The 17,941-nt window shown below is 33.0% G+C and overlaps 1 protein-coding gene across 7 annotated transcripts in view; it reads left to right on the forward strand.

Annotated features, from left to right (window-relative positions):
- The window catches only part of LOC143223063 (uncharacterized), a 65,927-nt gene that overhangs the window by 17,142 nt on the left and 30,844 nt on the right, over positions 1 to 17,941 (forward strand). For 3 of the 7 annotated variants that reach the window (XM_076450474.1, XM_076450470.1, XM_076450467.1), the window contains one exon: positions 10,791 to 12,134. In XM_076450474.1, the coding sequence (XP_076306589.1) occupies positions 10,823 to 12,134 (1,312 nt within the window). In that variant the 5' untranslated portion in view covers positions 10,791 to 10,822. The other 4 variants (XM_076450469.1, XM_076450471.1, XM_076450468.1 and 1 more) reach the window with 4 other exon arrangements.

A 17,941-nucleotide genomic window follows, 5' to 3' on the forward strand; every position in this document is an offset into this window, starting at 1 on the left:
CCTGAGTTTAGAGGCTAAAGGCGGGATGTAATTCATCTTTGGCTAATATAATAATGTGATTTATTAGTTTCTAAATTTTAAAGATTTGAAATTTTGGATTCCACAACTATTATCGGTTGACATTATCATATGGCAGTCAAGCTTGATGCGTCTGGAGACCGGAAATTGAGCAGATGATTAGATAAGGAGAAGTTGGGCAGTGACAACATTGATGACGGTGTCCAGGATTCTAAGAAAGTAAACCAAAGCCACATCCAAAGAAAACTGCTAAATTACTGGCATTCTGGTTAACAAAATGTATGTGATTATTAAAATAATTGAGATTAACTTTCTGCTTTGTTTGTTCGTTTTGAATTTCGTGCAAAGCTACACGAGGGCTATCTGCGCTAGCTGTTCTTAATTTAGCAGTGTAAGACTAGATAAAAGGCGGCTACATCACTACCCACCGCCAACTCTTTTACCAACGAGTAGTGGGGTTGACCGTAACTTTTTAACGCCCCCACTGCTGAAAAGGCGAGCATGTTTGGTATGATAGGGATTCGAACCCGCGACCGTCGGATTACAAGTCGAGTGCCTTATCCACCTGGCCTTGTCGGACCCAACATCTTATTAATATACTGTTATAATTAAAATTTTGCTAAAAGTTTAAAACTTTTATTACTTTTTTTTCTGAAAATAGCCATAACGTCAAATAACTCGGAACCAGGACTGGAAAGGCTAACTTCAAGTGACTAACGGTGGTTTTTGAACTTGCTTGTTAGACTTCCTGGCGAGTTAAGATAATTGAAATTATGCTACAGAAAGTCCTTTACAACTTGTATTACTGTAGTTTTCTCTTACCGCTGTAGAGTAGGTGTAAAAATTGGTTTTAATGCTATTTATGTTTTTCTTTTTAATTCAAAAATTCAACTGTGTTTTGTCTTACCTTAATTTCGTTTTATGAATTTTACTAATTTTAACTTTATACCGGATGTTTGGCGCAGATTGCCTAGTTGCCTTGCGCCATAAAATACCAAACCGACCAACCAACTTTTTATGAATATTGCAATAAGCTTTAATGTTAATTTTACGAAATCCAGTCCTCTTATTAATTTAATTATGTTAAAATGTCAATCCTTAATGAAACACAAGTTAAGCTAAATTGTATTTGATATTTGTAATTACTAAAAGCAGTGCTTATTTTGCTCCAAAAGCAGCCTTTGTAATGAGAACGTGCCTCGCTTGGTGGTTTTTAACTTTTTAAATTATTATTGTACACAGTAATTTGGTATTTGAGAAAACTAATTTCTCAATAGTGAATAATATATATTCGCAAAATAGTAGGAGATCACACCGAGATATTTATTAGGAAATGATTCTGAAATAAATAGTCGACAATTACTAAGATACACCTGATTCCCCATCTTGCTTGTGCAAGCCATTTAGAAGAAGATAATTCTGTTAAAATAATGACACAGAAGGGCTTGAAGGTTTTTACAATTAAAATAATTGAAAGTAAAATTTGTTTATAAAACCAACTGAAAAGGAATAAAATAGTATCTGTTTCCTTGTCATGGCTTTAATTAGTGTGTATCAAAGGCAAGTCATAGTCACCCTCACTCTCCAAAAATGGCAATACCTTATGTTACGTATTGCAATTTAAAATAGCATAAAATTGAGTTCATTTGCAACTTGTTTTCGAACTTAAATGTCGATATGTATTCAGGTTATATTTGCCAACAAAATTGATACATGGTTTCTTTACAATTTAATGAAGTTATATAATGTTTCTATAAAAATACTAGTGGTTTGGTTTGAATTTCGCACAAAGCTACCTGCGCTCGCCGTCCCTAAATTAGTAGTGTAAGACTAAAGGGAAAGCAGCTAGTCATCACCACCAACTGCCAACTCTTTTACCAATGGGATTGACCGTCACATTATAACGTCCCTACGGGTGAAAGGGCGAGCATGTTTGGTGTGACGGAGATTTGAATCCGCGACTCTCGAATTACGAGTCGAGTGCCTTATCTATCTGGCCATGCCGGGCCTAACTTTCTGCAATCTGGTTAAACAGAAAAAGAGACCAGATTATTAAGTTGTTGTATTTAAGACTGAATTAAAATATGGGCATCAGTTTATAAATAAGTACATAAGAGAAAAGGAAAATGAAATAATTATGAATATGGCTGATGCAACAGCTCCTGCACGACTCGTTTTTGGAAGAAGTTGAGGAAGCATAAAGCGAAAAAACAAACAAGAACGGAATTTGTACGTACTAATGTGTATGAAGTGAGCTGTCTTTCAGATGTGATAACCATTTCATATACATTAGTATGTACAAGTTCCGTTCTAGTTTGTTTTTTCGCTTTATGCCTCTAATAAAGTTGAAGTGTATATAATATCTATACTCGTAGTTTCCAGCCCGTTTTACTTCACCATATAGTAACTTAAATTAATTTTGTGATTGAGTAATGTTATGACATTTCGTAGTATTCATTACTATATATTTTTAAGCGCATCATCTGTTTCATGACTGTATATACATGTTAAACATTTCTTTTTCTTCAGAGGTGAAATTAAAAAGAAACTTTGTGACGTAGAGTTCTAATACATTCTTTGATTCGCCGTACCCTCTGCTATTTTGCTTATTCAAAGTTCATATGCACAGTTTGGGTCAGCAACAAAACAAAACAATGAGGCTACCAGTAATGATGAAAGCGAAAGTTTTAATAAATATGTACAATTTCGAAAATACCTGGTCTGCTGTATAATATTGAACAATGTGTTAGTCAAAATGTCATAATATTATTCACACACCTAAATTAAGTTACTACATGGTGAAGTAAACGGACTGAAAACAATAGATATTATATACACTTCAACTTTATTAGAGGCTTAACGGTATTTATTTGATTTAATGACCCAAACTATGCTGATGAGCACTGAATTAGTAAAACTGCAGTCCACAACAGAGGGTACGGCTAATCAAATAATTCATTAGGTCTCTTCGTCACAGATCCTATTTTCAATTTTACCCCTTGTGAAAAATAAGATAAATATTTAACACATCTATACATACGGTCGTTACAAGATAAATAAAAAAATTGGGAAGTTAGAAACCGGCAAATAGAAATCATAATACATAAGCAAACAGGGTTGGAGATACTGTAGACATCATTTACTTAAACTTCAAATACCTATTTTGAGACTTCACCAAATGTAATTGTAGATAACAGCATGAAGTCAAAATAGGGTTTTGTAGTTTGAGTAAATAATGTCTACAGTATCTCCAACCTTGTTTCCATATTTCTATTACGATCTCTATTTGTAGGGTTTTAAATTCCCACATTTTTATTTATCTCACTTGCTGGCTTTTATATACTCAATTATGGGCAAAATAGTACTTGTTGTGGAAACCAACTTTATACACTGTAATGATGATAAACATAGCTAGTACTGACACAGTCCATGATGATTTACTGTAGGAATTGGCTATTTGAATAAATTATTTCGAGATATAAAATGTTAAGTTGCAACTGGTGATTATCTGGGAATATGGTGAGCATTTATAGTTTCTGCATAATTAAATTTTCTGTATGTTAATGTATAGCATAAACAAATATATGCCTACATTAAGACACAGGTCCCCGCTTTGCGCGTATAAAATTTTACCAGTAGAAAAGCAGCCTTTAATAATGAAACATGTCTAAAACATCACTTTAAATAGCACTTCGTGTCTTCTAAAGTAATTATTCTATTAATGTGTGTAATAAATTTAATATTATGCGTATTGATTATAAAGGTTGACTTCCTAAAGACACCTGTTGTATATTATGTGTTTTTCTTATAGCAAAGCCACATTGGGCTATCTGCTAAGCCCACCAAGGGGAATTGAACTCCTAATTTAATGTTGTAAATCCGTAGACACACCGCTGTACTAGCGGGGGGCGTTGTATATTGTAAAAAACATTGACTATGTACATGCTACATTTGTTTGTTTGTTTGTTTTTGAATTTCGCACAAAGCTACGCGGGGCCTATCTGTGCTAGCCGTCCCTAATTTATAAGTGTAAGACTATAGGGAAGGCAACTAGTTATCGCCACCCACCGCCAACTCTTGGGCTACGCTTTTAACAACTAATAGTGGAATTGACTGTCCCATTATAACGCCCCATGGCTGAAAGCGCGAGTATGTTTGGGAATCGAACCGCGACCTTAAGATTACCATTCGAACGCCTTAACACACCTGATTACTACGAATCGACCTAAATGAGAAAGAAGGCGCTGAATTATTCTAGTTAATCATGAATTGCAATAAGACATTCGGGCAAAACCTAGCTTAATAAGCAGATTTATTCTTGAAAAAATACTCAAATCCTTCTTTCCATTAGCTAATACCACCCAACAATGACAATTAGCGAAATAGGTGATTCCGTTTTAGTTAGCCAAAATTAAAGTTTGCCCATTTGTTCATGTTATTGATATTATTGTTTCACAAAGTTACAGTAAAATCGACTGTACGTTTGGCACCAAAAACGACTGAACGATACGTAAAATGCTGGGAATATCTATGATGTATTTAAATTTGATTATTTTTCATTTAAATTAGTTTACTTGGTGTCTGTTTCCCTTTGAAAAAAACAAAGAAACCCGAGAGCCTACGGAAAGCTCAACATTCATATTGAAATAACGGGAGAACAAGTATGAATAATATTGATTCCAAATTTTACTTTGCAAGGAGAATATTCTACACTAACTTGCTAGGAATTAATCACACTATCATTCACACTTCAAAATGTGACGTAACTTAGAGAATAAAAATGTATGTTATTGTTGAGCGGCTCCAAATATACTGAAATGCTTTACCGTCGGTGGTATAAGTAGATTTTTAAAGTCCGTGAACTATTTTAAATTAATAGATTAACTTAAACATTCTCGTCACTGGGGACGGGTAATTTACTTGTAAGTACATAATAGATGTGATGCTATTATGAAGAGATATCTCTGTACTCATTGCATGTTAAATACGTGTTTACACAAAACTTCAGGTACAAAGCCACCTGGTTCGGTAAATTATTTTACATGTAGCTTTATTTAAAGCGATGTTTTATACATATTTCGTTTGAAAAGGCAGTTTTTCTTCTGCTAAAATGTCATATTCGCTTAGTGGGAATTGTGCCTTACTCTAAATACACTGCTGGCCAAAATCTTAAGGCCAATGATCATAAAGAAAAAATATGCATTTTGCGTTGTTAGACTCAATCACTTATTTGAGTAGAGCTTCGAAAGATGAAAATAACAAAAGGGAAAATAAAAATTAAAAACTTTTTTAGCATTTAAAAGGGAAAATGTGAAGAATATGAAATTAGCCTAAATACTAACTGGTCAAAAGTTTAAGACCATACCAAAAAGAAGTCCTAAACAGTGTAGGAAATGCCCAACAAGAGGTCTCAGTAGCGAGTTGCACGGCCGTCATTGCGAATAACTTCAAACATTCGCTTTGGCATGGTCGATATAAACGTTTACAGAAGGTTGGCTGGAATGTTTTTCCAAGTGGTGAAGATGGCTTCACGAAGATCATGCACTGTTTGGAATTGACGTCCATTTCTATAGATTTCCCTTGCCATCCACCCCCAAATATTTTCAATAGGGTTCAATTCGGGCGAACACGCTGAATGGTACAAACGAATCACTTTATTCGCCACGAAAAAGTCCTTTGTCCTGCGGACATTGTAGATTTCAGCGTTGTCCTGTTGAAAGATCCAATCATTTCCACACAAGCGAGGGCTTTCAGTCAATAAGGATGCTCTCTCCAACGTGCCAATGTAGCCAGCTGCTGTTTGACGCCCCTGTAAAACCTGAAGCTCCAATGTTCCATGGAAGGAGAAAGTGTCTCAGATCATGATGGAACCTCCTCCACTGTGTGGTGTAGAAAATGTCTCCGGTGGGATATCCTTATTGTCCCAGTAACGTTGGAACCCATCTGGACCGTCCACGTTAAATTTTTTCTCATCAGAGAACATAACCTTCATCTACTCTTCTATGTCCCATGTTTAGTGCTTCTCAGCAAATTTTAACTGAGCTGTTTCGTGGCGTGGAAGGAGGCGTGGCATTTGAAGACATTTCTGGTTTTTAAAGCCTTTCTCTCGTAGATGCCGTCTTATTGTTCTTGAGCTGCATTCTGCGTCCGTAAGGGCCTTGATCTGGTTCGACGATAGGCTGGTGTCTTGCCGGATAACCCGTCGAATCCTCCTGCTCAACACCGGCGAAATTTTCTTGGGCCGATTACTTAAGTTCTCGTTTCGTATCCCTCAAGGCCTTTTAAGAAATTTGCAACAGTAGTTTTACTACGCCTAATCTCACCAACGATGAAACGTTGAGAGAGATATTGCTTTTGCAGCTCGACACATCTGCCACTTTCAAACTCTGTCAACTTTTTAGCCTTTGCCATGTTTTTACCCAATGTAACATAGGAAATGTCAGTGGGAGATGTTGACAACGCTAATGCTTGAACACAAATGACTAAATTTTTTTACGTGTTTACCGATTAACGCTTCGTTTTAGTATGGTCTTAAACTTCTAACCAGCTAGTATTTAGGCTAATTTCATATTCTTCACATTTTCCCTATTAAATGCTAAAAACGTTTTTTATTTCTATTTTCCCTTTTTTTATTTTCATCTTTCGAAGCTCTACTCAAATAAGTAGTTGAGTCTAACAACGGAAAATGCATATTTTTTCTTTATGTTCATTGGCCTTAAGATTTTGGCCAGCAGTGTATATACTTACTCGTTACTGTACTTGATTAAAAAAGATACAGAGTGAACTCAAAAGCAGTGACGACTAAAAATAAAGATATTGACATGATTGTCTTTAAAATAAACTTAATAAAACGAACTTATGAATTTTAAGTCAAAAACTTCTGTGCAGTACAAAATGAAAAAGTGACTTACAATTGAGTAAATATGAATTAAGTGAAATAAAAAAAAACCAATAAATTACTAAATAAACTTCAGGGTATAATAAATAAACACACCAAATGAAAGTCATTAAAGTCTAAAAATAAATGCACTTCAAGAAAATACAACATAAATGTTTTATGAGGCAGAAGATTAAATTCCAGGCAGTTACACAGTAAACTAAAATTTTATGATGTTGGTATATATAAAAAGGAGAAACAAACAAAGTCAATTATGTCAGGAAAATTGGAGAATTGTATGAAATATGACATAGCCCCAAATCGTAGTGCAAAGTATGTACAACTTTAAATTCCAAACCGTACACATCAAATTTATAATCACAATTTAAGGAATTCAATTCAGTATGTTTTATTATGTTTTTACCCTAGAGATTATTTTGCATTGATAGATTAGTAAGTGGACTGAGGATTTAACTGAATCTCTGAAGCTGACTAAATTTTACTGCAAAGTATTATCGGTATTACGAGGGAAAATAATGTTAACGACGAGGGTATTCAACTGGTGAAACAATACATTCTCAGCATTATAAAGAGAAACCTAAGAAAATAATATATAATTAGCCATACATATCACAAAGCTGATTTTAGTTTGTTACTCTCAATATTTTATTGTTACCTTTACCCTGGGCAGGTTCTTCTTCATGTAAGTAGGTTCCTGATTCATCGTCTGACATTGTTAGCGTAGTGGAAGGATTTAGGGCTAACTTAAAATTCCTAAGCTGACTGAACCTTAATGTTTGAAAATATCGTTAGCAATGAGAGTATCTAGCTGGTGAAACAAATTTTTCTAATCTTTATAAGTTAGAATGTCATAAAAGTATACTTAATTTACTATATTTATTATCAGTTGGTTTTTAGTTTTGATAAAAGTGGGTGGATTACTCTGATTGGAAATTAAAGAAAGAGAGCCCAATAATTCACACTCCCATTGCCATTCTGTTAATATTTATGTTATCTTTTGCTTTGACTGGGTCATTCAAGCAGACAGAGCCCTGATTCATTTGGAAAACCTTGTTTACTAAATGTTTGTAGTCCAGATTATGTGGCCTATGACTGCATTTTTTTTCAGTACACAGTATTTGGTAGGCATAGTTCTAAAGTAATGACTTTTGCAAGTGTAATGGCACTGGTTAGTATGACCCAAACAAATAATATTTCTTCTGAAATCTTGAAGTTTTGAAAAGACATCCATTACTGTTTCATCCTTCCACTGTAAATTGTTGCCAGAGGGTCTTTTGGTGTTTCCCTGAAAACAAATGAAGAAGCAACAAATAAATTATCTTCAACCACTGACACAGAAGTTAAAGACTTGACCATTGTTGGAGCACTGGTGTCAGAGGTCCCAAAGTGGATTCTGTCTATTTTGGTTGCTTGAGAATCAGTCTAATGTATGGAGTGATACTTGTCTCTATCACTACCTTTAGACATCTTGACAGAATTATGAGTTAGCGGAAAGTAATTTAGATCTCCAAACAAAGTGCCTTCCTCATCTTACTGATTCAGTGACAGGTCAGGCTAATCATGATCACAGGATAGAAAACTTTGAGTCAACTGAGTCTCTGAGAAATCAAAACTCAATTAACAAGTAGGACTAAATTTCACAGCCAGTTAGATTGTGACTAGGAAAATATTGCTAATTCTTAGAACAAGAATGGTGAATGCACTCACTTCTTTACTAGAAGCTTTCAATGAACTAAGATGACATTTAATGTAATCTGAGAAGGTCTAAGTGTAGCTCTAAAGTTATGAAATTAAATTAATCCAAGAATTAATAAAAGAATACAAGTTTTTGGCAGTAAGAATGAATATGGTTTAATTTTCTATTACAATATTCTGCAGTCGTAGAAAGGAAAAAAAGAATTGAAATTTATTTTGGTATTTTTTAATTTTAATTTTACCCTACATTGCTGATTTTACAGTTAGTGATAGGTTAGAGAAAATAATATGTGAAATATAAAATTTGTACTAAAAAATGGGGTATTGGTTTAAGAAATTCTGAAGATTATGGAAATAGTAAAATTTAAGATGAAAAAGTACTTTTATCATCATGAAAATCACTTACAATGAAATGTTATGCATTAAATTCCTAACAGTTGTTTAGTGAAAAATAATATAAAAATTCTGTTTCTTTTTTCTGTGCACAACATATTTTAAGTCTATCAAATTTTGTGAATTCAGAAATTAGTAACTTTCAGTTATTGTGATGTATGTATTGATGGAAACTGGGTTTGTGCAAAGCACCAACTCCATCCACATAGAGCTAGAGGTAATGCAACTCTGGCCGTATGCATTACCAAGTATTTTGTTTTAATTTTTTTTGAACTGCTGTTTTTTTGCTTGTGCATGTCACAAAGTTGAGAATGTTGTACTAAACAATTAACTGAATATAATCATTTAATAAGCTGAGTAATTAATTAACAAATATGAGTTACTGCTCAACTTTAATGGTAAAATCAAGTGGTTTTGTAATTCATATATTCATGCACATTAACAGGAGGCAACAATTCACTCTAGTGTTATATGTGTTATAGTATTTACATCATTGTTAGGCATAGAAATTGCTTATCAAGCTTATGCAAGACAGCAAATTCAATTTCAGATATTATTGAAAATAATAATCATAAGTATGTAGTTGCTTGTTGTGAAAAAGTTTCTTGCTACCAAACTAGTTGTCCAAAGCTTATAGCTCACTTGGTAGTGCCATCAGAAGAGAATTAGCCTTTATATTTCTAGATATGTAATTCATAATAATATCACAAGTATTCAGTCATTTTATTATTAACTTTATGTTACTTCAGTGGGTTATAGTATCATATGTTCTTTCTTATGAACTTAAGCTTTTCCTGTAGTGTTATAATTTTGTTTTTTTTTGTAATTCTTAGTTGTATGTATTTTTTATGTTTTCTTCTTTGTCAAAGTTTTGAATCTGTTTGTGTGTACAATGATTTGCTATATTTCCTTTATGAGGATATTTTATGGAGGATTTTTTTTAATAAATAAAAAGAATAAAAAAGGTACTTATCTGGCCTGAGAGAGGTTTGAGTTTCAAATCCAAGAGGATGAAATATATTGAAAAACAAACTGCTACACATGAAAATATTTATGAATTATAGTGAACAAATATTTACAGTAAAACTCTGTAGTGGGAAAATAAATTTTAAAAGATCTAAATTGCTGTTTTCCTAAATGCATTTTTGTAAACTGTCCAAATACTCATGGATCCATCAGTTTGTTGATGACAGGATCCCTAATGATGTGTAATCTACACAAATAAGTGTAAACATAAATTCCATCCAATATTGCATTAATCTCACTTACTGCTTCTAGGATATAAAGTAAGAGATTTTATCCAGTTTTGTTTTGCCTTTTTTTTTTCACATTGAGCATTGTGACAAGCAAAAGCATAAAATTACTCAGTATGTAGCAATAACTGGACAGTACATTACAGGTTGTTAAGTCAAAGTTTAAATAGCTTATTATGTAGGAGTTTGAAATAAATATAAAATTTGTAAGCTCTACAGATAATTTAACCAATCCTCTAGACAGTTGGGTAGTGAATAGTTTTTGTTAATTGATTTTGGAGTTTTGAAATTGGTAGATTATTATCTACATTAATAAAGTTTCACAGAATAAATTTTTTTGAGTTTGAATAATATTCTTAACATTACATTGAGCAGAAACCATTGAAGGTTCTATGGTTTATTTAATCTCAGTGTATAAGCAGCTTAAGCAATTATTTAATATTTTTGATAGTTAAGTTACTTGTATGTATGTTTTATTAAGGATATTGATATCTTCACATAACATTTATTCATGTGTATGTATATATGATTAGGTCCTTAGGGATACCCTTCTCCAGTCATTAGTATGAACACTCATCAAGAAACACTTTGTCAAGACCTTGGACGTCTCAGCATTGCTAATTTCACTCCCCAACAGTATTCAGCTGCAAGAGGTAAGAAAATTGCCCCAGTTGTTCCTCCAAAACCAAAGAAAAAAAATGTAGTTTCAGAATACCCAGACAAAAATATCCAACAGAATGTGTATCCTGAATCGGTCGAAGATATTAACCAAAATAATGCACAAATTAAATACAAAGATGTGGAAGAAGAAAATCATGAATTAGTCAGAGAGCCCAAGTATTCTGTATTACAAGAGACAAAAAGTCCATTGGTTCAGAGCTCCAAGTATCCACATGCCCAAGAAAAAAATTACCCATTTGATGCAAGATTGACATATCTAAATACACAGAGGAATAATTACCCATTGATTCAAGAATCCAGTTGTCCAGAATCACAAGATGTTAAGTATCCAAGTGCACCAGAGAAGGATTTTCCTTTGGTTACAAAGAATATATATCAAAACATACAAGAAAAAAATTATCTTTCAATTCAAAAGCCTAATTATTCAGGATTGCAAGAAGAAAACTACCCAGTGGTTCAAAAAGTCAAATTTGTGACTCCACAGAAGCAGTCTTACTCATTGAATGAAAAAACCATATATTCTGATAGTACACATGAAATGAGTCATCCAGTCAACCAGGAAACCAAACATTCTGACGCATATAAGAATAGTTATCCATTGATCCATGGATCTAAACCATTGGGAATACAAAAGGAAAGCTATCCATTCATTCAAGATTTTAACCATATAACTCCACAATCTGAACATTATCAATCAAACCAAGTACCCATATACTCCAGTATCACACAACAGAATACCTTCCCAGAATTTGACACTAAATATCCTGCAATGCAAGATGAAAATTATCCATCAATTTTTAACTCCTCCTGCAACACAAAAGAAACTAGCGACTCTCTTGATTTTGACAATGAATATTTTGGAAAACAGGAGCAAAATTACTCATTGAACCAAATGCCTAAGTACACTTGCTTTACAGAAGATTCTAAATATCCTATTGTGCATTCATCTGTTCAAGAGTCCACATATCCAGATGTGCGTGAAAGAAATTTAACACCAATTCAGGAAAATAAGTACCAAAATACCCACGAGAAAATATATCCATCAGTTCATGAGTTCAAACATCAGAAGAGTTATTCATCAGCTAAAGAAATAAACTATTCAGTTGGGCCAGAAAGTCTGTATACATCATCACTGCAGAGAAACAAGAATGAAGAAACTGCAGGAAGTTGTTACCAAATGCTAACATCAGTAAAAGGTAGGATAAAATTTGTAAAAATATTTATACATAATTACTTCTCATTTCTCAACATCTCTTACTTACATACTTTCTTTAAGGAATAAGTTCATTTAAACAAAAGTATTTTCTAAGCATTTTCTGTTTTATTCTATCATTTTATCATAATAAAACAAATGGCTATTACTTAGATGTCATTTAACAAAACTAAGTATATTGCACATTTAACAAATGCAGAAGGATAAGTACTCAGTAGCTGTCAAAAGGTAGGCTGAAACAAAAAGTAAAAACCCAAAATAAATTCGTGGTGCAGAGTATAATATGAGTAACAAGTTAAACCTCAAATACTGGAATACAATGTATAAATACAAAATAAAATGGGAATAAATTTAAGCTCAATATCATTATACTAAATACAGTTCAAGGTACCTGTAGTAATAAAATAATAATTAGTCAGAAATGCTGGTTTATAAATAAATGAGAACACAAATATTTCATTTACAAATTAAATGCCAGTAACATAGAATTGAAAAACAAATTTAGGCATAACATGAAATACCTGGGCTCAGATTAGGTCAATACAAATAAAGTAATATAAAAAAACAGTGATGACAGCATGCTATTGAAGTTTCCCAGATTTCTTTCATTTAGCTAAGGTTGTTTACAGGGCCTCTGGCCAGCTAAACACCTCATTTTAGGTTTACCATCCCTAGTTGGATTCAGCATGTTGTATTTCTGGGATGATGATCTCCACCATCAATATTCTATGGGGTAGTCCAGTTCATGCTAACATAAAGACTAGACCTTCCATTTAATAATCTGGTCTATTTTTTGACAACTTTTGCCATCAAATGCTTCGAGATTATGATTAAGAGACATTGAGGAGATTTCAGTGGATGGTTTTATAATTATGGATGCTACAGTGCAGAAGTTTTGGTTTTATGAGGCTGTTTTTATTCTTCTTCCTACCCTTTTTAAGCAAAGGAACACCTTTTGTTTGGAAATGATGTGAGTGATTTGTAGATGCTCTATCAACTCATTCTGATGCTGTACCAATGTTGGTTGTTAACTTGGAGTCCAAGGTTTGGCAGTCATAATCATAACCAGGACAGTAACTGCTGGTGCATGAACTTTTCAGTGAAATTCAAAGTGAGTAGTATTACTAGAAACTGAACTAGCTGTAGTGTTTGGAGTAGAGAAGTGTAACTCTCAACAGTTGTTCAGAGTAATAGTCATTCTGGTAAACTTGTAGTTAGGTTCATTGAACAGGAAATCTTCTTCCATGTTTGTTGATCCCGGTGAGAGTTGGACTCAGTAGTAACTTTAGAGATTGGAAAGTAAGACAGCCAGAGTTCGGGAACCATGGCTTTTTATAAAAGAAGTCAAGATTGATAGATCAAATGTCCAGTTAGAAATTTAAAGTTAAATGACCTAGTCATCAGGCCATGGCCTGAACTTTTCTAAGACATACCTTCAACTCCCTACAATAGGAATTAAAATGTATTTTCTTTTTTTATTGTAAAAATACACAGAACAAGTACTTGTGAATTGTTTAATCTACTTAGTTCCTATTTGGCAGTGTACATACAATTGAGTTATCCAGATCCTCTAACCATGCCTATTCTCTTCTGGTCAGGGTAAATCTGACTTGTACACGTTTCATTTACCATTGGTTTTTTGCTTCCCCAATGGTTACATGGTTACTGAAAATAAGTTATTTACTTTAAAAGCAATGTCCAATGCTTTAAGGTTTGTAACTTGTTTGTTTGCAATACTACTTGCTTTTTGAAACAAGTTATTATCCAAATAAATAATTAAAATAATGCCTGATTTCACAAAAAAATGCAGTTGCATTCATGTTGTAAAATAATAGATAAATCTTATTAACAGAAAATTTGTGCAAAACAATTACATTGTTTAGAAAATATTGAAGGAAAACATTCAGTAATGTCTACTAGGTTAAAAAATAGTTTAGTTCCATAATTGAAAATAATTTCTTAACCTGTATTACTAGAAAAATGACAAACATTGTTTTCCTTTATCATGGAGCTGGGTGTGGCCTAATGATCAACATGCTGGGATTGTGATCCTGAGGGTTTGTGGAGTGTTGCCACAGAAATGTGTTCCATATGTTGGAGCAGTAGGCTCACTATAAGAGTGACAGTAAGAACCAAATTTTTGATAAGAGAAGCTCAAAGATGATAATGGATGCTGTGGACTGTGACCTTTCTTCATTTAAAATTAGGGACAACTGTACATGATTGTAAGTTGTACAGGTTTGTTCACAATTTTCATAAGAAATTAGAATGAATGAGTAGTCATAATTTAAGTATATAAAGACAAAATTACAAGATCTACAATTATTCTAAGTGTCACACCAGCAAAACTTTCTTCCATTAGCACAAGTGAAAATATAATTGGTCCACCACATTTTTTCCATTTTGTGGTGAAGATTATCTTTGCATTCATTTCTCCTTCTCAAAGCAAAACCACATTTATGAATACTTCAGTTTAGGATTAAATTAAACATATTCTTCACTAACTTCAAGTAAATACAAAACACACTATGTTCTCTTACACTTCAGACGAAGATAATCTTTGCAGTATTTAACAAGTGTATACATATCTTAATTCCAAATATTTTTTTTATATCTGAGTGAAAAATTCTCTTCTTTCATATCATACACTTATATACATAATTAAATATACGTATACATAGCTTAACATTTGTGATGATGAGAAACCCACTTGAAGTAAAAATGTAGTCTCTTTATTAACCTGAAGATGACCTAAGAAGGTCGAAATGTTGTTCTATACTTTATTTTAATTAAAGTTTTAATACGTAGCTCAACATTACATATCCATCAATGAATACTTGCTGTATCTTATGTTAGTGTTAAGCAGTATTTCTTATAGTCAAGACAACCAATAGCTGAATTATTCATTGTACCTGTGCAGTAAAATATGTAGAGCTTTTGGGTGTGATTTGTTGATTCAGATTTATTTAAACTTGTATAATCTCACAAAAATAAAAAGTAATCATGAACAGAAATCAACAAAAGTAGCTATTCCTGCCAAAATTCATCATTTGTATCACAAATTGTGTTGTGAAACACAACATTTTTGAATACCCACTTCTGTGTAGTAGAAGTACCATGAACAACAAGAATGTTATATCATAGCACTGTAACCAGCCTGAGAAACTATAATATCTGTTAGTTCTGCCATCTAAAGATTGGAACATACACTACATTGGATAAAGATATTAAACAACTTGACCATCCAAATCTAGAAAAAACAGCACACCTTCTGTCAAGGTATATAATACTCATATCAACTTCATGTGCTGTGTTAGAGCACATTTAGACCTACCAAACCCATATATTTCAATAACCCAAGCTTGCATTAACTAAAATACAAGATTACTCAAATTTTAACTAGTAAATATTCATAAACATTTGCCACAAAAGTGCATGGAAAGGAACAATTGCAAAGTTTTTTAAACATATTCAGATATCAGAATTCTCAGTCATCAACAGTCCTAATCATCTTTAACATTCTAGGATCCTTCTTATGTCTTCACATGGTCTTTGCAGAAATACCACTATAACCCATTAGGTAAATGGAGTGATTATCCCAAGAAATTACAGTGATGTCTATATTGTTCAATTACAGCCCCTCATTTTAGTGTTTATATTCTTTAGCTACATTAATTTTCGATCCATAGCATTTTCCCAGTTTCTTTTCCAGTTGTAGGCATCTTGTTCAACAAAATGAAAGTGAAACCATCCTTCCATTGGCTGGTATTTTCTCATTAGCAAGTTAAAACTTTATAGTGAAGTACTCTCATCATCAGAATTAGACTGTTCATCTATCTCTGATTTCTCAAGCAATTGATTTTTGAGAGGTCATTCAGCAGCATTGTTTCAGTTTTCCAACATTTGCAAATATCACGTAATTGCTGTAACTCATATTTCACTTCATTGAAGTGTAGATGCATGAAATACAGACCAATACAGCCATTACCAGGTTGATTACACAACACAGCTGTTTACAATACCATACATAATCATCAGTTTCAAACTTTCATTCTACTAACTTGTATCCCATGATCTACAGTCATTTTAGACACACGTTGACATGCAAATTTACATTCATTAAATATTACAAAATGCAGCCACGTAAAAAACCAAAAAAAAAAAAAAACACCTTGTATGAACATTGAACTACATCTGCAACTGGGTGGAGGACCATATCAGACCTAGTAGAAGCTGTATTTCTCATCTAGACATCAAGCTGTTCAAGGAAGTACCTGGTAATTTCTAGGCTAGTCATTGAATGATGCTCTCAGTAAGTCTTCAAAGGCTAAACTAGTCCATGCTATCATAATGTACTTTTGAGAGTTGATGCACATGCATTTGGAAAGTAATGAATACAAACTGAATTGATGTTGGAATAGTGCTTTCCCATCTGTCTTTCAACCTTTGGTTCTATAGATGGATCAAAAATATGTCTTGGTAATAAAATCATAGCTTAATAGCTTTGATTGGGTATTCACAGGTGGAACAAGACCTGTTTTTGTATAGTTTACTTTAGATACTTCATTTACTTTAACTTTCTGTTGTATGCTAAGTTTTTAAATCATAATATAAAATATTGCTTTTTTAGGATTACATGAAAGTTGTAGTGTAAAGAAGGAGCCTACTGTTGAGGTGTTGATAGACCTGAGAGTGCAACAAAAACCAGGGGTAGCTGTCTCCTCAAAGGCTTCTGTTAGCTGCAGTGAAAAATGTACATTCTTGATCAGTCCTTAAGAGTGAAAAGTTAGGGGCAGATAGGTATAACCCTGGCTGCTGCATCAAGTTTCATAATATATTAATAGGATAGAGTTTGTTGTTGTGTTTTTCCAAGAATATTAATAAACCTAAGCAGCAAAATGAAAATGAAGATTCAAGCACTTGTAAAAGAAAAAAGTAAAATAATTATCACACAAACAAGAAGTGTTGACTTATTTTTGTTACCATAGCATTGGTAAAAAAAAAGAAGAAAGTAAAATAATTATCACACAGACAAGAAGTGTTTACTTATTGTTTTTACCATAGCATCGGCTAGCTTCAGTGTAATGCTGAGACAGTGGTTGCTTTAATGGAGAGAGGGAATTTATTAGACTTCTTCAAATCACAAAGACAAATAAGATTATCTTCTTATTGAAGAAAAGACACAAGTATTCTGTCTAAACTGTCTAAACCACACTTTCAAGCAGTCCAAAGACTTGTACAGAACCCAAAATCCTGGGTTAACTATGCAGTTACATCCTCACTATACATATTTAAAGGAAAATTAATACCAACAATTTTCTATTTCATCTCTCTTGGATGTTGTGTTCACACCCCAGGTGTGATAGAATACATAAAGTGGTCAAGCAAATAGAAAGAAGTTATTTGGAATGGCTATTGTGATATGCAAGTTAGCCTAAAATGAGGTTTATCAGAAATTCATGAATATACTTGCATGCTGTACACAGAGCTTTAACTAAGTGTATTTTTAATATTCTTATATATGCATAAGTAGTTTTCAATTGCCACATATTCCGTCTTGATTGTTAATACAGTACTGCACTCTTTAGACAAATAAGAAACTGAAAGCTTTTGTGTAACTGCCATATAAGTTTTGCTGTTACTTAGAAGATAATTTAGTGGATGTCATTAAGCTTAATTTTTTCAGTGGTGGAGAAGGGGAGGGAAGACCATGGACAGTGTTGAGTTTGAAGTGTTCGTTGTAGTTGTAGGATTGTTTATTTTCCACGTTTTTACATGAAATGAAGGTTC

The sequence above is a fragment of the Tachypleus tridentatus genome, chromosome 8 (genome assembly GCF_004210375.1).
Source record: "Tachypleus tridentatus isolate NWPU-2018 chromosome 8, ASM421037v1, whole genome shotgun sequence".
Lineage (NCBI taxonomy): Eukaryota > Metazoa > Arthropoda > Merostomata > Xiphosura > Limulidae > Tachypleus > Tachypleus tridentatus.